The sequence below is a fragment of the Astatotilapia calliptera genome, chromosome 20 (assembly GCF_900246225.1).
Source record: "Astatotilapia calliptera chromosome 20, fAstCal1.2, whole genome shotgun sequence".
Lineage (NCBI taxonomy): Eukaryota > Metazoa > Chordata > Actinopteri > Cichliformes > Cichlidae > Astatotilapia > Astatotilapia calliptera.
In genome coordinates, this window is record NC_039321.1 from 18,136,550 (window position 1) to 18,159,597 (window position 23,048).

A 23,048-nucleotide genomic window follows, 5' to 3' on the forward strand; every position below is an offset into this window, starting at 1 on the left:
ACAAGTTTCTCTAAATCAGATAAAACAATTGGTAGAAAAGCAGAGAACAGACTTGAGCAAGAACCATGCATGGCTGGGTCAGCAATAGGTAGAGTCGGAGGTCTCAAACTAGCAACCTTTTCCACAAAATAATTAAGAAACTTATTGCACATAACTGCAGAAGAGTGCAAAAGAACATAGCCTTCTGGATTAAGTACAGAATTTATAGTGTTATATAGAACACGAGGGTTATGCGAGCTGGTAGCAATAAGTTGAGAAAAATAGGAGTGCTTGGCAGCCTTTACTGCTCTCTGATAGACTTTCCAGCTAGTCTTAAGAGCTTCCATAGAGATGCACAGCCTATCTTTTTTCCACCGTCTTTCACATCTTCTACATTCTTTTCTAGCGGCTCTGGTAAAATCAGTTAGCCAAGGACTAGCCTTTGGCTTGCATTGTCTGAATATAAAAGGAGCGACAGCGTCGAGGATTTATGGACTTTAATTCAGCTTTCTATCAAATCATCTCTGAAACTCTTGCCATTGCAATCACCCTGTTTGTCCTCTCCATATCAACCCTGGAAGCTCTCACAAACAGTGTGTGCATCAATACTGAAATAAAGATACTTTTCATCTTAACTCTTTAGTTACCCTTTATGACTGATTTAAAGTTTAGGTAGGTAATACACATTTAAAACAAAACAGACTTTTTGGTATAACTATTCTACATTTGCAAACTGAAAATGGCTACTTGAAATAACTTTAAAAAAAAACTTTGTATTGTATGTCCCCCTCTGGAAATCGACTATGATGCTTTGTACTCTGTACAATTTTTAGTTTACAGACTTTGAAATTTAAACCTATTATTATATTATATTATTATAGATAAAGCTACCCAGCAGCATATATAAGTAATTAAAATAATCTCAAGATGCAACATTAACAATGAATACATATTAATAAATCAGTTAATACAATCCAGCAATATAATGTATTTGAGTACCTGCAGTTTAGGTACATATTTTAGTTCCAGTTTGAAAGAATCATACAGTGTTTGATCCCAGGTTACCCAGATGCACCATTCTTTGAACTATGACAACAGTGGACCCGTTGGTGCCAGATATGCTGTGACGGCCAATTGAACACAATCACCCAAAGAGACAGAGGAGTAACTCTGACTGGATGTAAAGGTGTTTCTAAAAGAGGTGTTTTGAAGCAGGCCAGAGTCAAGGAAAGTAAGAGTTCATTCAGACAGACTGAAAACAGGTCAGGAAATTACCTCTGAGCAAAGTGTAATGTTACTGCAGATAAACTGCTTTTCATGTAGCAGTCACCCAAACATCTTTTCATTTTCAGTAATCCAAAGCACCTCAGTGTGCTACACTTCTGGACAACAAGCAGATCCTGATGTCATTACAACGCTCTTCTTTCCCCCCCCTCCTTTCTAAACATAATATTTTATGAGTATGTGGAAAGAAACAAGGAACAACATCTGGCAAAAACGTGTGTTTTTAAAGGGACTTGAACAAACCTGGTTTTGTGGGACTTTGGGTAATAGGTCAGAGAGGCTTAGCTCAGGGAAACTTTGGGTAAATATAAATGAAGCTTTCAAGCCCTGAGAGAAAAAAAAAGCAAGAAACTGGAGGCACACGTGAAATTTTCAGGAAGCTGCTTTAGGGCTACCGGGGTTGGGCAGACTACGGTCAGAATGTGCGTAACACTTTTCAAGAAAATTGCTTTAATTACTGGTTAAAGACAAAAGCAGTAGAGTTTTTGAGTTTGATCCAGAGTGGTTTGCTTAAATGTTAACTATAGGACCAAGGTAGGGTACAGCTCAGCAAGACTTTAAGAATACTTATGAGATTCTACGATGTCTGCGCCCAATTCAAAGTGTCAGAATCCATCATATAAGCTGCAAATTAAAGCAGAGTAAATAATCAAAGAGAGAAGAAATAAATCGTGTCAGGTTTTAAAAGACTCCATAAAAGCACCAGTAGTATTACCTATAACAACAATGCAGCCTTTCTGTTTTTCCACTTACCTCACCACCAAGCTGCTTTATAAAACAGCTTTTTTGTTGTTGCCATGCTGTCATAGCCGAGAGGTGCTGCAGATGAAGGTAAAAACCAAAGAGAAATAAAGAGCAAGCTGGCAAAATCTCATGCTGCGTAAATGCACGTAATGTGTCTCTTGAGGGGATGACTCAAATACCTTTAAAGAAACACTTTGAAATTTAATCAGATGATAATTTGAACACTACTCTCATACGAAGTCAGTTAGCATAGTTTGTAAACCTATGCTAACCGGCTATGCTGGACCAGTGTTTATGCTAACTGGGTTGAACCGTATTGGCAAGAAGAGCTAGCTCTCCTCCTATAAGCACTTCAAAATTTATTAAATAGATAAATAGTGATAACTAATAGACTTTTGTTATTTAATCCATACAAAAATTGGGAAAATCTTTAGGACATAACTATATCTAACTGAGAGATCTCCAGTCAGATATAGTTTTCTACCCAACTTTTACGTTGACCTTTTGGTTGTGCTTTATTTCTGATGAGTCAAAGAGATATGTCAATGCTTCACTACAGTTTCTCCTTTGTGAAGAAACAATCTTTGAATGTGGATTTTGTTACTTAGCCAGACTAGCTGTTTGTTGTTTACGCTAATCTAAGCCAACCAGTTGTACCTACCGTAATTGTACTTACCAAGTATGCATTTTGTGTATTATATAAAATGTAAACTCATCTGTAATTTAAAGGTCTATATTTTAATGATCTGCATGAACTTTTTCACACTAAGGAAAAAGGATCCAGCTTAGCCTGGGGCTTCTGAGGCAACCTGCTATAATGTGAACTGCTATTTTGGATCAAATTATCCACTAAATCCCTGGTATATTTTGTATATTATGTTAACAGCATACTTGGAAGACACTGCTTGCTACATATTGCATTTATTCTCATTACAGTCAGTTCTGTTAAATCCAATCAAAATTGATGATCTCAGTGCAAGATGTCCAAAAGTACCTGACAATACTTCTCTTCCTCATCATATAATCTTTGCATCTTTTCCCATCACTGGATTCTGTGAATAGGCTGAGACATAATTTAAAGCTATTAAATCATGATTTGGCCACTACATACTGAAGCTAACCATTTTTTAGATCAGAAGAGACTGACGAAGAAGAGGAATACATAATACCCCTGTTTTGGACTTTGAATAAAGGCAATGCTTTGTTCTCTGTGTCTGTAAACGGTTTGGATTAGGACTACAGATGCAAGACTTGGAGGCATAATATTCTCAGCGGAGCATGGCAATAGCCATGAGAGCAGCGTTAAACACTGCAGCCTCTGTCCTGGAAAAACAGTATCTGGGAGCTGAGGAGTCTTGGAAAACAATGTTGCAGATGACTTTATTTAGTACCTTTTAGAGTATAGCACATCCCACAAGCAAAATGTCAGACCTTTAAGGTAAAGCCCCAAAGATTTTCATTGTCGGCCAGATTTGTGACACCATTTATGCTCAGTGTTAACCTTTCAGATCCACTTTAAATGCATCTGAAAAATAACCAGTTGACGTCTTCCTCCATGGTATCAAGTCCAAGCTCTTTCTTTTATGAAAATACGACCTGTACCATTTCTTAAAGATTGATGATCATTGCACATTTCACTGAAGAGGCCGTAAAGTTCTACTATGACAACAATGAATCTAATATTTGCTTGTGCTTCCATCCATCCATCCATTCTTTACTGCTTATCCTTTTCAGGGTCGCGGGGGGCTGGGGCCTATCCCAGCTGTCTTAGGGCGAGAGGCAGGGTACACTCTGGACAGGTCGTCAGTCTGTCGCAGGGCCAACACGTAGACAACCATTTGCACTCGCATTCAACACTCACATTCACAGCTTTGGGCAATTTAGAGTTTCCAATTAACTTATCCCCACTAAGTGCATGTCTTTGGACTGTAGGAGAAAGCCGGAGTACCCCGGGAGAACCAACGCAAACACGGGGAGAACATGCAAACTTCACACAGAAAGACCCCAATCGGCCCCAATCACTTGTTTTTTTTATTCGGTGTATGTGTCTTTAGGCTTCAGCAGTTAAAGAGTTAAAAAAAATTAATTTGTGTACAAATAAAGCACAAAGGTCAATTCTTGTGTGTCTATGTGTGCATTAAAACATTAAAATATCTCAGCTGCTACCAGAAACTATGACAGCAGTGTTGCTGTCGTTGACTAAATATTGGTTTTCCTTCTTCCACTCCTGATGATGACGATGGTGACTCTCTGTTATCTACAGGTTTGTGCAATCCCATTTATTCCTATCCTTTACACCGCCACAAAATGTTCTTGTGTCTTTTTTTCTGGTCTTCTTCAAAAGGGGAATAATCAAACTACTGCTCATAAAACAGGAAAGTAAACTGCTGTTTTAAAGTTAGAATGCAGTACCATTAATGGAAAAGCCTAAATCATACTTGTCTATTGAATCAAATAAAAAATGAAAGCAATATTATAAGCACTTGATCTACTCTGTCACTATACTGTATAAAACATCAGGAAATTCAACAGAATGGAGACATAAATCTCACAGCAGGCATTTTGCATAACGCGATGCCATGAATGTGCTTGGGTCTGGTATACCGTCTTTCTTCCACATTAACAGCATGTATTTATTAAACACCCACTCACATAGCAAGATAACGGCTTTCCATTAGCTCCTGAAATGGGATACTTGATTTCAAAAATAAGGCTTATATGACTATAAGACTATAATATGACTAAACTGTTTGTGCAACAGCCTGTTAGAGGCTTCAGGAAACAAACTGTTAGTAAAATGAGCTCTAATGAGTGAAAAAAATAAGAGCTAACTGAGGGTATACGTATATACGGCCAATGTTTCACATAATTCCCTCCTGTAAACAAATGTGTGTAGGCAAACGTAGGCAGATAAAAGATTGACCCGTGACGTCTGTTGACGACAGAATTGGTTGACGACCTTGAAAGGTGGGTTATGCACTCTGTCCCGATCATGTTTTGATTGGTTAAACAAATAACAAAGGAAGAAGAGCAAACATCAGCAGGATGTATGGACCCTGGGGGATTTAGGTCAGACTGTCTTTCTTTTTTTGTGATCTTAGAATGAAAGTACAGAAGCTAATATGATGACATAAATGTTTTAAAAAATGTAAATTATATGACAAAGCTATAATGTCACAGTCTTCTTTAATAATCTATACAAAGTAAATTTTTTGATGTCATCATGTCACATGCCAAGACTCCTACTACACTGTGCATAGGATTACACATACTGTATATGTATCCTGCTGTTTGAAAATGGAAACATTAACAAGGTCACTTAATGTTTAAAAAGTCTCATTTTAATGTCCCTAGGGCACCTTCCTCTATGGATACATTGTAAGAGGACACATTAAGAAGAACTGGACATGGCTTTCAAAGAAGGCTCTGACATCAGCCAAAACTAAATTAGTATTGCCACTCACATTTGTTTTGGGCACAGTGCTCTGGTGGGATTTTATATTCCATCTGGACTACAAATCCTCCAGGAAGAGACAGGATGTGTCTGTGGTAAGTAGCAAGAAATAAATGGTTGGCTAACTCTGACATTCCTTACCTCCAGTCTTGACACTTGTCAGCCAACATGTGTTGTATGTTTGCAATAAACTAAATGGTCTAGTGAATAGGCCCTAACTGACAGCTATGCGTACAATTAACTATCTTTAACCTTGTGAGGACTAAGTCATCCATGGTGATGACTTTAACCCTAATCCTTTGCTATCAGAATATTAAATTTTTAAATGCCAGATCTTAGCAGGAATCTGGAAGCTAAGAAATAATCATTCTACCTGTAGCTGACATAGATTAAAAATTGTCTACTTTAAAAACAAAAAGGTTCTGCTTGACTTTCACAAAAAAATAAGGTTAAGGTTAATGTTTGAAAGTAGTGTTAGGGTCAATTCCAACCACAGTGTGTTAAAAAAAAATCAGCATACAAAGCAGTTTGTTTGCCAAGTATCTGTATGGCTTTGAGTGAGAGTCAGTACGAGGCATAAGGCAAAGCAGTTAATCCATCAAATAGGATGAGACTTGCCAGGTTAACTAAAAGCCAACTAAGCTGTCTAAGAAGTGCATTAGAGTCGAGAAGGGTGTTTGTACCAGTGTGACTGTTTGTGTTGGTGGTAGCAGCATGACTGGATGGGAGTTGGAAGAGCTGAGGTTCTTTGCAGTTTTATTAAAGCCCCATTGCACAATTCTCAGAAGGCATCTTTGTTCCCAAATACACTTTTTAAAAAACAAATATGAGTTTTTTAGTATTGTTAGTATCTCAAGAGAGCGTCTAATAATAGAAGTGAGTGCGTCTATACTTCTATTACTCACATTGCGGGGACATGATTATATGCTTATATTGAGGGACCCACGCACGCTCAAAAGTATGTAAATCTGGTTAAGGTTTATGTAAGGTTCAGGCTAGACAAAGTTTAGAGTAAAGGCTAAGTTTACAAGAGTAGTAGTTTTTCAGTTTTTCAGTGTGTGTGTGTTTGTGAAGGGTCAGCTGCTCCTGAAAACTGTTCTTGGAAGTGTATTCCCAACATTTCCAAAAACAAAACAGGTCACAGTTGAATTAATTGTGTGTGTGTGTGTGTGTGTGTGTGTGTGTGTGCGTGCGTGCGTGCGTGTGTGTGTGTGTGTGAAGGGAAATAAACCTGTTCAGATCACACAGTGGACTGTTTACATGGCAGGATTAAACTCTCCAGGGGTCTGCTGGTCAGCTGGTGGTGCTAAATCCAGTTACAGCATGAGCACCCAACCCATGATAACACTTTAGAAAGGGTACAAACACTGTATCTAACATATGCATTTAGCAATCATATCAAAGATCCAACTGATACCCACCTAAGACCAAAGTCTCAAACTGTTTACATTTACATGTGAGTACTTGTGATTTTTATTTTGTGTTCTTCCATATGCAAGAAACTTGTCATACAAAGGAAGTATTTATCTATCTCCCAGCCAGTGGTTCTTCGGCGAGAATGCCAGCTCTTTTGAGGGTATTGCCTGTGATCAAAGAAGCACACATTTTACCCATTTCAGTTTTTGGCAGATTGCTAGCGTTACCAGAGGAAATAAATCAATTTGATTAATTAAGTCCATCTGGGGCTTACATAATATGCATATGTGTAGGTGTTTGTGAGTTTGAATGGAGCAGCCGAAACCAATTAGTATGTGGGGCAAAGAAAAGAACCTCTGTAGGCTTCATGTGACTGTTGCAATGAGTAACTGCTCTGAGCTCTGCATTTCCTCAAATACTAGCAGCACTACAGTTCTTGCAGTACAATTTCCAGCAAAATTTTGCTTGAAAAATATCTTGGGACCTGCAGTTAATCACAAACTCCAGTAACTTCTAGCTCATGAAGATACCAGGGCTTCCTGACATTTTTAACAAGCTGTCTATTGATATGAGCAAAGATGTAATCTACATGAGGAAACAGTCTTTACAGGGTGCAGTGTACAGACTTTGTCCTTCATCTCCTTGTTTTTTCTTCTTTCATTACAGGAATTCTCTCTGACTCAGGTATGTGTCAACTGAGAGAGGCTGAAACTCTGGTAAATGAGCCATGGTCCATTCAATTAGCAGGGAAAGAATGTTTAAACTCAAACTGTGATCCCGGTCAGCCTCACGTTAGGTATTTACTGTATCCAGCAGCAGTGGTAGGAAACAGAATACCTTTCAATGAACAGATTCTCGTGTTTCAGAGCAAAAAACTACTAATAACAGGCCCGATTCCACTCAAGTGTCCCATTAAGTCAATAATGTGAAAGTGAAGCAGCTAAATGGAATTGAATAATCATTCATGACATCATTTATAATTACACTTCACTGCTTTGGTGCTGTTGTGGCAATAATTGTAGTAACAGCAGCATCAGTAGTTGCAGCAGTAAAAACACTACAACAACTTTCATGCTGATAGATGTAGCCTGGTAGTAGAATTAGTAAGTATAAGCAAAAGCAGTAATAGCAGCACCGGTAGTTGTATTTGTGAAAACAGCCATAAGAACAGTAATCCCAGTTGTCCCAATCTGGGGGTGTTCTTTGATGGCAGCTTCTTCCAGCTCAGGGCACTTGCAAAGCTTAAGAATGTTTTGTCGCCTGCTGCAGGAAAGTAATTCATGCATTTATTACACCAGGCTTGACTACTGGATTAGTCTGTATTTAGGTATCAGCCAGGCTCTGCTCTCTCGTCATCACCTTGTTCAGAATGCTGCAGCCCGACTCTTGACAGGCACACGCAAACATGACCATATTACCCCGGTGTTGGCTCATTGGCTTCCAGTACATTCTAGAATTGATTTTAAGATTTTATTTCTTGCTTTTAAGTCTCTAAATGGATTAGCTCTCTCTTACCTCTCTGATCTTTTAGCTAAACATACTCCAAACAGAACTCTAAGGTCAGCTGATAACGTTCTTCTGATCGTTCCTAGAAGCAGACTAAAACACAGAGGAGACTGGGCCTTTGCAATTGTTGTGCCTAAACCTCAGAACAGTTTGCCTCTTCAAATGAGGACCTCTCCAACACTCAGCATTTTTAAAACCCGCCTGAAGATGCATCTTTACTTGCTAGCTTTTAATTGTGACGGAGTTGTTTAGCTTCTTGTCTTATCTTCTATTTGTGTTTGTTTATTTATTATTTACTTTTTCTCTTTGTACAGCACTTTGGTCAACCTGTGTTGTTTGCTTATGAATAAATAGATTGATTGGTTGATTGATTCATTGATTGGTCCCTGTGCTGCTGTACCATTTGAAGTAACAAAGGCAATAATAGCAGTGTTAGCAGTAGAAATACAGCAAAGACAAAGGTGTAGCATTAGCATCGCCAAGGAGTATTGAACCTGTATCCTCTCTATGGCCAGTGAGGAAAACTTCTCTGATAAATCTGCATTTATACAGAAGTCTATCAGCAAACAAGCTGACCACTCACTATCATCTCAGTCAACTTTTTTTTTATGGCTTTATGATCTAAATTGACCACTCCAACCTCATCTTTACCATTGGCTACCATTACTGGAGGCTGTAACATTAGTAATGACATTAGCAATGAAAGCCTTCTTCTTATACGGGCTATCTGCTTCCATCTCATCCTGTTCCTAGCATCCTCTTCTATCTCACCAACCCTCTGTAGTCATAATATTAGTAATGAGAATAGCAGTCTAGCGATGGTACGAGGCATAGTTCAGGTAGTAGCAATCATAATTATACTAGTTCCAATATTAGTAGTCATAGTAGCTTAAAAGCAGTGCTAGTTGTCACACTAGTAACAGCAGCAGTAATAATGGTTCAGATCAGTTCTATTCAGTTGTGTTTATGTCGCACCAAATCACAACAGTAAAAACTCTACAACAGCAACAACAATAATAATAATAATAATAATAATAAATATGACAAACATATGATATTTATATGATGTCAGCCTAACTTTAATAATTGTACTGCACTGTATTGTTTCTAATGATTTCCTGCACTGAGACTGTAGATGCAAATTAGCTCCATGGCAAACTCTAATTCAACAGTTGTGTTGCACCTGGTGCCTAGGAAACAAACTAGAACATTTAACTAAACAATAACAATTTTGTACTAGAACAAAATAGCAGTGCCACGAGTGTCAGTAGCAGTTTCAGCAGCAGCAGTGGCACTGGAAGTGCTCAACGGGAGTCATGCACACAACGAACCTCCTCAGTGTGGCATTGTGTGTGTGTTTTTATACATCATAATAGCCAGTGACTGTGCTGCATGCAAGTACACACTGAAACACTTCTAATGTTTACAAGCAGGCTGAAAGTGGATCATTTATCCAAACACTGAACGGTAATCTAACCTACGCAGGCAAATCAAATTAGGCTGTAGCCAGTAAAGTTCCTTCAGCCCTGTGGAGGTGTTTATATGAGGTCTGCTCAGCTGGAGTGAAAGCAAAACTTCTCTTACTGATGTCATTAGGCAGCATGTAAACACGCTCACTTGCCTGCTCAATAGCTCCCTCATTCACTCAGTCACTTGGCCACTTATCCAGACATGGTCATCTGTAAAAAGCGAAAATCTCAGCTTGCTTTCTAGGCAGCAGCTGCTGATGCTTTTCCCTTCAGGAAAATTGGGCTGTTACTTTTTAGCAGCTTTAATACCCTAATTTATGATTTATCATGTGTCAGCCTCAAACACAGTCTCTATGGTAATGTCGTGTAAAAGCTATTTATTTCTACACAATAAGTGATACAGGAAAGAAAATACATGCAGCTCTGACTGAGAATATTATAGACACTTCTTGTTGCAGGGTTTCAGTGAACACACATGGCACACTCCCTGGAAGGGCAATGGAAATATTACCAGTTGCCAAATGCAAATGAAGCACATCAACACAATGTTGAAAATGACTTGCGCCTTCAATAGCCTCAAGAGCAGTTGCTAAGATATGAAAGTGATTTTATGATCGAGCCTCATTGGCACACATGTTCTCTCTTTCCTTTACTCACACTTTCTTTCCACTGACGCCAAGCCCTAGGGCCGGCCTCCCGTCATCGAAGGCCAATTACCGTGCGCCGAGCAGACGAGCCTTCGTGAGCCCTGATTTCACTGGTATAACATGCCGAACTTCGATCACGTGACGGTTAAACGAACCAACGACTACTCTAGAGAGAGAGGGAGAGAGATCTTGTGAGAGCTGTATGAGAGAGAGAGTGTGCGAAGACAGTGCGGTGGAGTTCTATTGCCATTACGCACTATTACGCACGGACTTCCAGGAGAGAAGCGCTCAGCTTTAAAGGAGCGGGGTTTGGATTGCTTGCATATACAGGTGAGTGTGTTGGCGATTTGCTAAAAGATACTTGTTTATATGTGACTGTGTGTCTTCTGTTGATCCGTGTTGTGTGCAGTGAAGCGTGGCTCTGATGAAAGACATGCATGCACGCAAAGCTGTTACCGGATGATACGTAGAAATATTTAGCGAATTGGCGCAGTATTACAAAAAAAGAAAAAAAAGTAATCCCGTGCCTGTGATCGGAGGAGCTGTCAGCCTGCAGCGTTAAACATGCCGTGAATTCCGAAGTAACCTCCACACCTAACTAAGCACGCAGCATGGTTAAGAGCAGGAGAGCACCATGCTGTCAAAATTCTTGTTTGATGTTTAATGGCTGCAGGGTTACTCTAGGGCAGATCGTTTAGACGTGGCCAAACCTATCTCTTCCAAACCCCTTTTTCTCCCCCCTCCCATAAGGTATCACGTAGAAGCAGCAGCTGCAGAACACCAGACCCTCAATGTCATATGATGTTACCTTGTTCTGGCCTGAGATCATACATTAGATAAAAGTTCGTGTGTGTGTGTGTGTGTGTGTGTGTGTGTGCATAACAAAAACATTTTTTTGTTTTATTTTTTTTCTTAGGATCTCTGCACTTGAAAACTTTTTAAAAAATTTTTTTATTCTTTTACAGAAGAGGGCGCACTATCATTTTGTCTCTAGTCCCGTTTTCATGCAGCCTTTTGAGGTTTTAAAGGGGGATTTCAGAGTTGCGTTTAATCATCATAAGCCACTCACTGCATGTAAGTGGATTTGTGTCTAGTGTTTTTTTTTTTTTTTTTTAATCCACGTAAATGTAGATGTGGTGCATTGTTTTTCTGGCATAAAAATAGGCACTAAATCCCTCACTCTTCCTGCAGTGGCACCGATTGACTCCAAAACTGCAGAAAGCTTTTGGGCTCTAGCTTTACATTACACAGGAAATCATTCCTGCCCGTGGCCATCTCCCTATACAACTCATCCACTTAACACACTGTATACTGCAATAGCTACACCCTTTTGCACACGCTCTTCCTCTTATTCAGCTATTTATCAATAAGTGACTTATATGTATATAAGTCATGTATATATTATATATATTGTGTCTATTTCTTACTTAGTGCATTGTCTGTCTTGTTAATGTTTATACTGGAGCACTGTAACCAAAATAATTTCCCCTAGGGATCAATAAAGTATTCTGATTCTGATTTAATGTCGAATATCTGCCGTATTGAAAATCTTATTGATACAAAATTTCAATTGGTGTCCTCTTTGAGACAAAACCTCTGCAAAGGACCACAGGTAGAAAAACACATTTAATGACCATATGGCTTTAATGTTAGAAGAAACCGGAAACCCAAACTCCACATGGTCAACTTGAAGTCTGAACCAGCAGCTGCAGCATCCACGCTCCCGCACACATGCACAGTCTTTAAATTCCACTTCTTTCACACATGATTGACTTTCCTTTTGAAGTGCCATCAGCTGCAAACCTCTTGAACAGGCAGCAGGTAGAAACCACAAAGAATAGGAGATCATTCTCAGTCTGTTAGTGCTGGTTTACTTATTTGTTATTTTTTCTTGTTAAAAAATTAACCTCATAGACAACATTGCTGTGTTTGTGTCACGCTGGAACTTTTTAGGATTAACCATCACCCAGGAACACAAGCCTGTTAAAAGTTCCATTTCATTAAAATTGAACACAGTCTGAGCAGCTGCCACTAGATGAGGATTGTGGAGAATCTCTTTCAATTTCATACCTAATAAACGTAATCATTTGTGTTTTGTAGGAACAAGAAACACGCTTGAACGTTCACAACAGCCCGATCTTCAGAGCAGAGAGAAGCAAAGCCAGCTGCTATTCATCCGCACAGGAATGGTTGATCACTTACCATTTGGTGAGGAGACCTTCCTGTATTACACCGGCTCCCCAAAGTCTGACTATAGCTGCCTCTATTGCCACACTAATGGTGGCATCATGGTGACTGACGCGTGTACCTACCACCACCACCACCACCTGTACCAAGGAGTGACTCTCTCGTCCTCTCCTCGGCTCTCTGAGGACGACCTCAGTGACTCCTCCAGCCCTCGTTCGTCCCTCTGCTCCAGTCCCGAGTCCTCGTCCCCAGTGTCACGACATGTCCTAAGCTCCAGCTACAAAAGCAGGAGCAGCAGGAGCAGTGGGAGCTGCAGCTCCTCGGGAGGAGAGAGTCAAGACAGCCTGCTAGACCTCCTGCTGTCTCAGGCCTCCCACACCACCTCATTAAGTTCTAACACCAGCAACAGCAGCAACACTCTTTCATCCTCTCTGTGCCTGTCCTCTCCACCTTCCTCCACATCTTCTTCTCCTACTGTTCCCATTTTACCTACGGGGCTGGCTTGGGAGCAACAGCTGAGTGTTCTGCAGCAGCAGGCCAAAGAGGATTCTTACGAGTTCCCAGTCTTCCTCGATGAGTTGCAGGATCCTGCGGCATTCCTGTTTCAGCCCACTCTAGAGGAGATTGAGGAGTTCCTAGAGGAAAACATGGTTGTGGCAGTAGAAAAAGAAGAGGAAAGGTGCGATGAGATGATGTCCCCAACATCAGAGGATGTAGATGCAGAAAATTCAAGGACATTAGCAGGAGAACTAGTGTCACAGAACTCGGATCAAACTGTGCCTGTGGCTCATTCTCCATTCTCCTCCCACACAGAGACCAAACATGCACCATGTGCATCAGATATGGACAGCTCATCATCATCGGTAGATGCTAGCTGTGTAACTAGCTCTGCCACCAGCCATGCAGAAGGGATCAAACAGGAGGAGTCTGGATCACTGCCTTCCTCATCCGAAAGTTCCAGCTCTGCTTCTCATGTGCCTGTCATCCTACAAATCCAGCCTATACAGATCAAACAAGAACCAAACTCCAGCGCCATTTCAGAATCTGACACACAGAATCCTGAGAAATCCCAGTCCCAACAAACCCTGGCCCCAACTGACATCAAAATAGCTCAGCTCCTGGTTAACATTCAGGGGCAGACTTTTGCCTTAGTGCCTCAGCTGCTTTCTTCAGCTAACGTCGCGAGCTCAAGCAAAGCCGGGATCACCACTTCGTCCAAATTTGTCCGGATCGCGCCGGTGCCCATCGCAGCTAAACCCACAGGGCTTGTGGAAGGTGGGTTAGGTGGCAGTTCGGCTACAGGGGTGCTTTCTGGAGGTCAGAGGTACCAGAAGAATGCAGTCGCAGACCTTATTAAGATGCACAAGTGCTCTTTTCCTGGCTGTAATAAGATGTACTCCAAGAGCAGCCACCTTAAAGCCCATCTGAGGAGGCATACGGGGGAGAAGCCATTTGCCTGCACATGGCCTGGCTGTGGATGGAGGTGAGTGGGACCAAATGTTTTTATAGTAAAGCTGGTATGACTTCAAATGAAGTGAAGAGCAAGCCAGCTTCACATGACACACATTCAATTGCTTTAGCCTCTTATAACATCCACCAGGTAACCAGCAACCCACCTAGGGTTAAGAGTAGGGAGTGAGTTAGGTCATGCCCCCCCCCCCCCTTTAAAGAATTTTCATCTATTTGGATCACCCAAATGGAAAAGAAATCATGTAACGTCAAAATGAATGTATTAAAGTTCATTTGTAAAATTTCCTATTTAGCATGTGGTTAACCAGTTACATGGTGGATACTAAGAGGTTTAATGTTGCATATAAATCCGTATCTACACTACAGAGATTACAATAACCAGGATTATCGACTTCCACTCTATAGGATACTTGAATACTGTGTACAGACTTTAATGAGGTACCACAGTGCTACACATTAATGTGTCATGTAATGAAGAATACTCTACTGTCAGGTTAATACTGATAAGAAGTGATACTCTAGGAAATGTAATCCATCGAGTGCAGCAGCATTAAGCTGTCTTATTGTCCTTTTTGACTTCTGAAATATGCTAGAAGGGTTTTTTTGCTTCTTGGAGGAAGAGCAAATTGTTCCACATCCTTTATCTGTCTTTGAGGCATCTTTGATGTCCCCACGTCATCTGAAAGAACCAAAGATATCATTTTACAAGAGAGTGAAAACTTTAACAAGGGTATAAATGTATGTTAAATGCACAGAGAGAGGATTCAGGAACCTCTGTTTGATTAGTTTATGGATGGGAGTGAACGGAGGAATGGGTCATTGTCAGGGAAGCTGCACTCAAGGCTTTTTTAGAAGGTTACAATTTGTTCTTTTCTACATGTTGGTTGTATCCCGGCTATCTGTGTGTTTTTCTACCGTGGTAAAATTGCAGATTAGATAGAGTGCCTTTTGAAGCTGTCTGCATGCAGACTTTGTCCCCTGTTAGTTATTCCATTTGTTTGCTCACTGTCTGCAACCACTTTACTCCTGTTCTCGCAGCAGAGCATTAGTGCAGAATCAAGTTTAAAGTTATCAGTGTAGGATACAAGGTAAAAGTCTAATTTGCTGCAAACTGAGTAGCTTTTCCATGTTTAAATCATGGACTAGATTTGAATAAGAAATCCTTACTTGAACTCTTTGATCTTTGGTGCAGTGGTCATTTATTTCAGTCGTTGCCCAAGAGTGTGCATATAGAGCCTTATAGACAAAGGCCAGCCTACATTAGGGCAAGCATTGGTAACATTAAAATAACTCTGCTAAGGATTTGAAGTAAAGGGTAGATTTAAATTTAGGTTAAAGTTAGAGTGAAAAGGTTAATGTGTTTTTGTCATGGAGTGATATGTTGGATATGGTGGTCCAGCTCAGCAGTTGTCCGGTGCAGAGTTACACCTGCAATCAGCACACACTGTGAGGAGGCCGTGCTACAACTATAACCATTAAAAAAACATGTCAGACATTTTTTAACAACATTATGGATGGACAAACATCCAGGTATTTCTATATCAAGTTATTGTGATCTGTCACTTGTTATGTATGTAATGATCTCTTTTTTGGAGTCTAAGACATACTTTTTCCATGTTTTCCATGAGAAATAAAGTGCTATAGGCACTTGTCCTTTGGTAACCTGTATCATTCCATCAAGCTTGCTGATGAAGGACAGATGAGATGAGTGATACGACTCTCATGTCTTGGCTTTATAGGGAGGTTTTAAGGCATCCAGGGGAAACTTGATGAGGTCACTGGACCCGAGCACTCACTGGAAAGCAACAGTTACAGCTTGTGGATGTTAGTTTTCTGCTTTTTCCTCAGACCAAACAGATGAGATCAAAAGCACTTTTATTAGTAATCTTGAAAAGGTGCACTTGGCTAGCTCTGCCCTCCTTTTCAAATTTTAATGCTAAGCTAAGCTAACTTCTGATCTGAAGCCCAAAATGAATTTGTATCGAGCTTTGTTTTGCTGCATTGCTGTGTTATTGTTATCAGTGGCAGACATATGGACGTAATGCATGTAATCAGTTTGCAGATCACTTGAAACTGGGGATACCAACGTGTTAGTTTTGTAGTTCAAGTAATCGGTTATTTAGTTACTCTTTACAATAATCAATGTGATGCTGTTAAAAATTTCTTCACATTTTTGCTCCTTGTGACTAAAAAGAAAATCTCAGGAATGTTTCCAATCATACTGTTGATTCAGTGAGCGTGATCAGGTGCTAAGACAGCTGAGTGCATGTTAAAGTAGGACATGCAAGCTAAGCACTCACCACGACTATGCTAGTGGCAGTGAGGTCCACCGAAGAGGAGAAAGATGCAGGTGCTACAGCTCAGAAACCAGCTAGGTGTTAGATGGAGTTCTCATTTCAGGGAAATTAATGAGCTTGTTATGTGGTGGAGAAAACTCTGCTGATACTTATTTAAACTTTAGATCTTTTTGTTTGGATTACGAGTGTATTTTGACAGAGTGTGGCAACATTAGCCATGTTTTTCGATTGGTCAGGTGTAATGGTGCACTCGCTTTCATTTATGACTGGATTTAATCTGTATTGTCAGGAAATGCAAACACTGAGTACTACATGTTTCTTTAAGTGATCCTAAATGTTCTTTCAAAACTTCATCTCCAACGTCTTTACGTGACAGCAGCAGCAATTTACTATATTATAAAGTTACCTCTTCCACACTCCTCTCCCTCTGAGTCAGGAAATGGACGTGAAGTAAGAAGTCAGGCTCCCTGTACCCTCTGTAACCTTAGAGTAGATCCATGTGTTGGCTCCTCTGAAGTAGACAGGAGAGGTATTTCATTGGCTGGATTCCCACATATAACTCAGTCAACATTATATTCCTTCCTTTGCCAAATGGTTTTCCTTTTTAAAGCTTTTTGGAATTTTTTTCCCCTCTTGTGACCATCTGGTCACATGTAAACACTTAAATTAGCACATACATACAAGCAACACACGCACACACACCCATACACGCACACAAACATGGAGCATTTTCATCTCCGGCCTGCACTGAGGCTCTCATGTGAGGATTGTGTTGAGAATCTGGGCTGGAACCCAAAGTTTGCTGTAAAAACACTCCAGCGTGTGCGTGCTCGGCATCTGTCATCAGGGCTGTGGCTTGTTGTCTTTGTCAGCTGATGCATTCATCATTACAACAAAACAATGTTGGGTGGTGACGGGGCTGTCACAGTCAAACTTAGCCTCAGATTTGGACACTTAGAGCTCAAAAGAGAGACAAAGGGAAAGGAAGAGAGGGTGCTTAGTTTATGATCCATCACTCACGAAGGGTTGTTGATCTGGCGGGGACCACAGTGGATGGAAAGTTGCTGCTATTCAGCTAGATAAAAAGATAATATCTATTTTGCAAAAATCCTTCAGAAGAGTTTCATGGCCTTTGTGTTGGTTAACATGTAGTAGGCATACCTATACCTATATATATGCCAGCATCTGTGTTACTGTTTGTTACCGCCACACCTTTTAGGCTGTTTTCTTTGAATGCTGCTTTGGCGGAAGATCTAAGTTCAGGGACAAGTTAGAACAAGACCTGCGTGTGTTTCCCACAGGGCCCACGCTGTTATGTATACTATGTGTTGTGCAGCTCCACGCCAAGCTGCCCCAAGGACTTGAGGCACAAAAGCCACAATCCTCAGTGAAAAGCACAAACTCACGTAATCAAGAAAATTGCCCCTAATCCCAACCTGTAGCACTTATGAACTCGCTGAACTCACTGAGCTTGAGGACACTCTCTCTCTCTGTCCACAATCTGTGACATGTAAGCTGAGAAAAAGTGACATTGCTAAAATTGTAGACAAAGAACTATAGCAAGAATGGGCATGAGGTGGCGAGAGAGAGAAGGTGGGGTGACAAAAGAGAACAGGCGTTACGCCAAAGAACATACATGTGAGGAGAGTGAGGTTGAGTAATTGCATAACTCCTGCATGAATGTTCTCTTGAAAGATCTTTCTGGCTACAGTACATTATGCTATAGTTCTTATAGGCTCAGCCCAAATTTAGTCGTAGAGTACACATGTATGGGTTCTACCATGCCCAAGCTTGTAGCTGATATAGTAATGCTTTAGGGTTTAATGCTTGCATTCACATCATCCAGCAATTACCAAGAGTGTAGTCGCATAAAGAAGAGAACGTAAAGACATGGATCAGTATTTATTTCTGTTTACTTGACATGTTCTTGAGGTAGGGAGAACTAGGTTAAAAAAATCCCACTAATCCCTTCAACACAAAGGTAAAAGACTTCAGTAGACAGTCTATCACAAAATTAATGTTATTCAAGGCTCCAATAAGCCATAACTGTCTGTTAACAAAACTGAATGACTGTGTGAAATGTAAAGAGGTACATGAGGGTGTCAAATGAAAAGAAACCTGTCATAGAAGTTTCCATTGGCTCGTTATCCAAACTACAACTCTTTCCTTATTTTGCTCTGCTGTGTCTTCTACTGTAGTTGTGCAACAAACAGATGAGCTTGTTAGCTTTATAAAATGGCATTTTATAACTGCATTCAGGGCTACAAAGAGATGAGCAAATCATCCCTAGCTGTAGTATATACTGTAGTAAACATTGTGTTTGTGTAAGAGAGCTAGAAAGACACCTTTCATTTGCCTCTTTTCTGTCGCTCAGTTAACTTTTCAAACAGCCTGCAACAAAAAGTGTTTTTCACACATTTGGAGAGCTTTGCAACTTGATATCAGTAACTGCGTTTTGTTTTACCTAAAGGTCCTTTGTAACATGGTTAGACAATAACTGGTGAATGTCATAACTTTTAGTGTCAGCCCCATGTGCTGCCCCCAACAGACCATAAAGCAAATAGTTATATGGTGCGGTTTTACTGAATACAGTCACAAAAAAGAAAGTACACCCCAGTATTCACTAGCGTGCACAAACACCTTTAACAGCAATGTATGATAATGTGTGACTTCATCATTATTATTGTTACTGTGGGGGAATCTGGTCTGACTCTTCGTTGCTTCAGTCCATTGAGGTTTGCAGGCGTTCGTTCATGCACAGCTCTCTTAAGGTCAGCATGTCAGTCATGTTGAGATCCACACATGACTGGGCCATTGTAGCACCTTGATTCTTTTCCTTTACAACAAAAGGATCATTGTCCTGATCCATGATCCAGTTTAGGCCAAGCTTTAGCTGTCAGACTGATGGCCTTACATTTGACTCTGGAATACTAGAAGTCCAAACCTCCGGCTCGGCAGTTGGTATGAGCTGTGTTTGCTGAAATGTTGTTTTTCTAGTTGTTTGGTTGCATTTTTTGCATTTTTTTCCAGACACGGTGATGTGCATTATGGCCTGACATCTCCACTGTGGTTTCATCTGTGCAAAGGATATTGTTTCAAAAGTCTTGTGGTTTACTCAAATGCAGCTTTATAGAGAAAAGGCTTTCTCCTGGCAACCTTTCCAATTGTAGTGTCATGAAGTTTAACATTAAACATGCTAACCAAGGCCTGTAAAGTCTGAGCTGTAGCTTTTAGGCTTTTTGCAGGTACTCTGAGCACTGGATGATCTGACCTTGCAGTGAATTTGCTGGGAAGTCCATTCCTGGGAAGATTGGCACCTGTCCTGAATGTTTTCACTTGTGACCAGTCTTTCTCTTTTTAGAGTGGTAGGATTCAGATTGTTTGGAAAATGGCCACAAATGGCCAACACTTTCTAGATTCACTGGCAGCAACAGATGCTTTTTTAAAGATCATTGCAGACAGGTTAGCTAAAACATTTCTCGCTATTGTGTCACCTTGGCACCTGCCTCCTACTTACCATCTTAAAGTCTCTGAAAGCTGTAAGGGTGTATCTGGCAAATATTCTACCTGCTCAGGACAAACATGTTAGCATTGCCACCTTTGAGCATATTGGCTCATTGTGTCTCACATAATAGCTATTATGGCTGCAGACTCTTTTGTTACACTGGGGACTGATTATCTGTACTTTCTGGAGTATTATATGAGATTATGTGGGACTTGCAATAGAGAAAGAGCTCCATATCAACAACATGAGTCGTCTTGTTTTGTTTTAAGATTCTTGCTGTCTCAGATGCCACTGCTTAGCTTTGTAAGCTCTGTCATTTACCTTCTTTTTATGACTGGCCTATTAAAATGATGAATAGGCCAGTTGTGTAATACATGTCTACAGTGGAAATGGTTTGAAATAACTGTGAGTGACATCTTTACATCTCTGAATTATCGCCTTCATGTCTACAGCCTGCCTCTGCTCCTGGAAATGTGCTAGAAAATCAATCTGTGTTGCAGATTGTTCAAATCTTAACAGCTTTACTAATATATACGGAACCAAATCAAGGTATAAAGGCACTGCTCTGTCATCCACTTAACCCTTCACTGACTTGATACCCAAGCTGGCCGAAGCCCATAGAAACCACAGCGGAGCAGGCCAGGAATAGACTGGGTTTGGATTTACAGTGCTCATGTGTTAAGCTAAATATGGGATGGCTCTTTAACTTCAAGTCGCAGGGCAATACTCACATCTATCAGATTACCCTGAAATAAAAAAGGCTGGCATGGCTTTTATATCATTTGGCAGCTTAAAGCGTGACTACATTAGTTTGTTTTTAGTTTGTTTTTAATATATATATATATATATATATATATATAACAATAGCTGTGTACAAACGGATCACATTACTGATAGTAATAATAAAATGGAACATTTGGAAGCACTAATGGGAAATTATTATAGCCAAATGTTTTTAATGTACAGTAAAATTTGATTAATTTGTTAACCACATGCTGGGGTTCCTTCCAACAGGTTTTCTCGATCGGACGAGCTATCCCGACACCGCCGCTCCCACTCAGGAGTGAAACCATACCAGTGTATAGTCTGTGAGAAGAAGTTTGCTCGCAGTGATCACCTGTCGAAACACCTCAAAGTCCACCGCTTTCCACGAAGCAGCAGGACAGGACGCTCTGCAAATGGACCCCTTTGACCCTGCTCTGGCAGCCTGACAGATATGAGGGAAGGGGAGGGAATGTGACGAAAGACAGAGGAGGGTGGTGGGGTGATAGTCCAGATGCCCTTTAAAGGAGTTTGCGCCGGACTCCTTTTTGCCCAAGTGTGTTTATGTTCAAATACGTGTGCGTGACGTACACTCATGGTACTGTGATAATTTATTGGGTGACGAGGAAAAGACTGTAACGAACTAAAACAGAAAACTGTTACTTGACAAAGCACCCTCACAGGTGGAATAAGCTTCTTGTATATTACAACTTTATTCTCAGATATTTTAGCTAACCTAATTTGGAGAAAGATCTGCTATTTTTTACATGTTGGGGTGTGTGTTATTGCTATGTTCAATCAAAAGCCTTATATCAATAAAAGGTATAACACTGGTGGGTTGGCTACTATTTAAAACTAGGGATGCTATAGCGACTAATTTGCTAGTTGTTTAAACAAAAAAAAAAGGAATCAGATTAGCTGACTTGTCTAAAAGGTAGAAAACAATGAAAACTTAATGGACGAGGTTAAACATTGGCTGTATCTAAGAGCTATGTGAAACTTTCAATCGCGTTCCTCCGTGATCAGATTGCATTTTAAATGTCTCTGACATGTGTGGAATTCTGAGCTGTATGTAATGTTGCACACAGATACAATGATTAGTTTGCCATTAGCTTGCATGCTAGCACAGGTGACATACAACCATTCATTTTCTGCGTCAAAATACTGCTGAACCAAGCTGGTTAGTGGTAATCTGCTTACTTTCCATCTTGCTACCAGGTGTACCAGTCTGTGTAACTGACTAATATTTCTGGTGCTGACTAGCAATAGCAGTAGGATTTAAACATCTAGTTGACTAGTCACATGCATCCCTGTTTAAAACCTCCACTTTTTATACTCTTCCTGGAGCCAAATGTTTTGAAAAGTAATACTAGCAAAAACTTACTGCTTAATGGCTTGAATTTCATTTGTTGCATAGCAACAAGGGCTTACTGGGCATACTATTAGGAAGTAATGGGGACTATTAAGGTCTTGGTTTAATTCTTTCTCAGTAGATAAAAAGATACACCAACATTCCATTAGCTTTGAATAAGTCTCTTTGTTGCCTTAGAGTCTGTTTCGACCTCAAACACAAGAACAAAGCTCAAGTTGATGTTGAATTACTGCTCACCAACAAATATCATGTAATTTGCACTGATACACATGACATTTTTGGTTGTCTGCCCATACTGAGAATTCTGAGAATTTTGTGTTATCTTAATGCGGTCTGACTCTTTTTGATTCATCTTGTCAAAAAATTACTTATCGTAATAATTGTAAATTTAATGGCCTTTATTGGATCAAAGCTGATGACCCTAAAGCCAAGCTTTAAAACGCTGTCTTTGTTCATCTCATGAAATGTCACAACTTCTGTTTAATGATTTTGTTATACCATATCAGTTATTACTTAATGTGACTTTCTTTACTTTATGTCACTGCTGTCATATGATACAAGATGGTAAATCTGCTGGCATCAATGTGAATCTTTTGTCTTGCCCCAGATTTTTTGAACATCTGAAATTAAATGAAATCGTTACCTGTCAAATTGAGTTTGTCTATTTGGTAGCCAGTTATTAAGGCTAGCACCAAGGACACCAAAGTAAAAAGATTAAAGATAAGCTATGTTGTTTTTGCTAAAGAACTGGCCAATGCTGTCACATGTTGCAATGACAGGATCACAGTACATATGAAAATTATAAGTACCTTCAATCGTTTATCATAGTGCATAGCGTAAATGATGTACAATTACAAAACAGTAACTAGCATTATAAAATGTTAGCTAACATCAGCTAGTGTTAGCTAACTTGTATTAGCTAATAGTGACCAACTGCAACAGAGGCAAAATACCCA

General features: G+C 40.1%; 1 protein-coding gene across 1 annotated transcript; it reads left to right on the forward strand.

Annotated features, from left to right (window-relative positions):
• Window positions 1-10,433: 10,433 nt before the first annotated feature.
• LOC113013197 (Krueppel-like factor 15) lies at window positions 10,434-22,743 on the forward strand. Its single transcript, XM_026153913.1, has 3 exons — window positions 10,434-10,829; window positions 12,600-14,169; window positions 20,973-22,743. The coding sequence occupies exons 2-3, from the start codon at window positions 12,686-12,688 to the stop codon at window positions 21,148-21,150; spliced, it is 1,662 nt and encodes a 553-aa protein (XP_026009698.1). The 5' UTR covers window positions 10,434-10,829; window positions 12,600-12,685; the 3' UTR covers window positions 21,151-22,743.
• Window positions 22,744-23,048: the final 305 nt, after the last annotated feature.

Bases quoted from the DNA above. Each gene is read 5' to 3' on its own strand.
- LOC113013197 (XM_026153913.1), top strand. From the start codon at position 12,686: ATGGTTGATCACTTACCATTTGGTGAGGAGACCTTCCTGTATTACACC. The intron at 14,170-20,972 runs GTGAGTGGGACC...TCCTTCCAACAG, and splicing joins TGGCCTGGCTGTGGATGGAG to GTTTTCTCGATCGGACGAGC.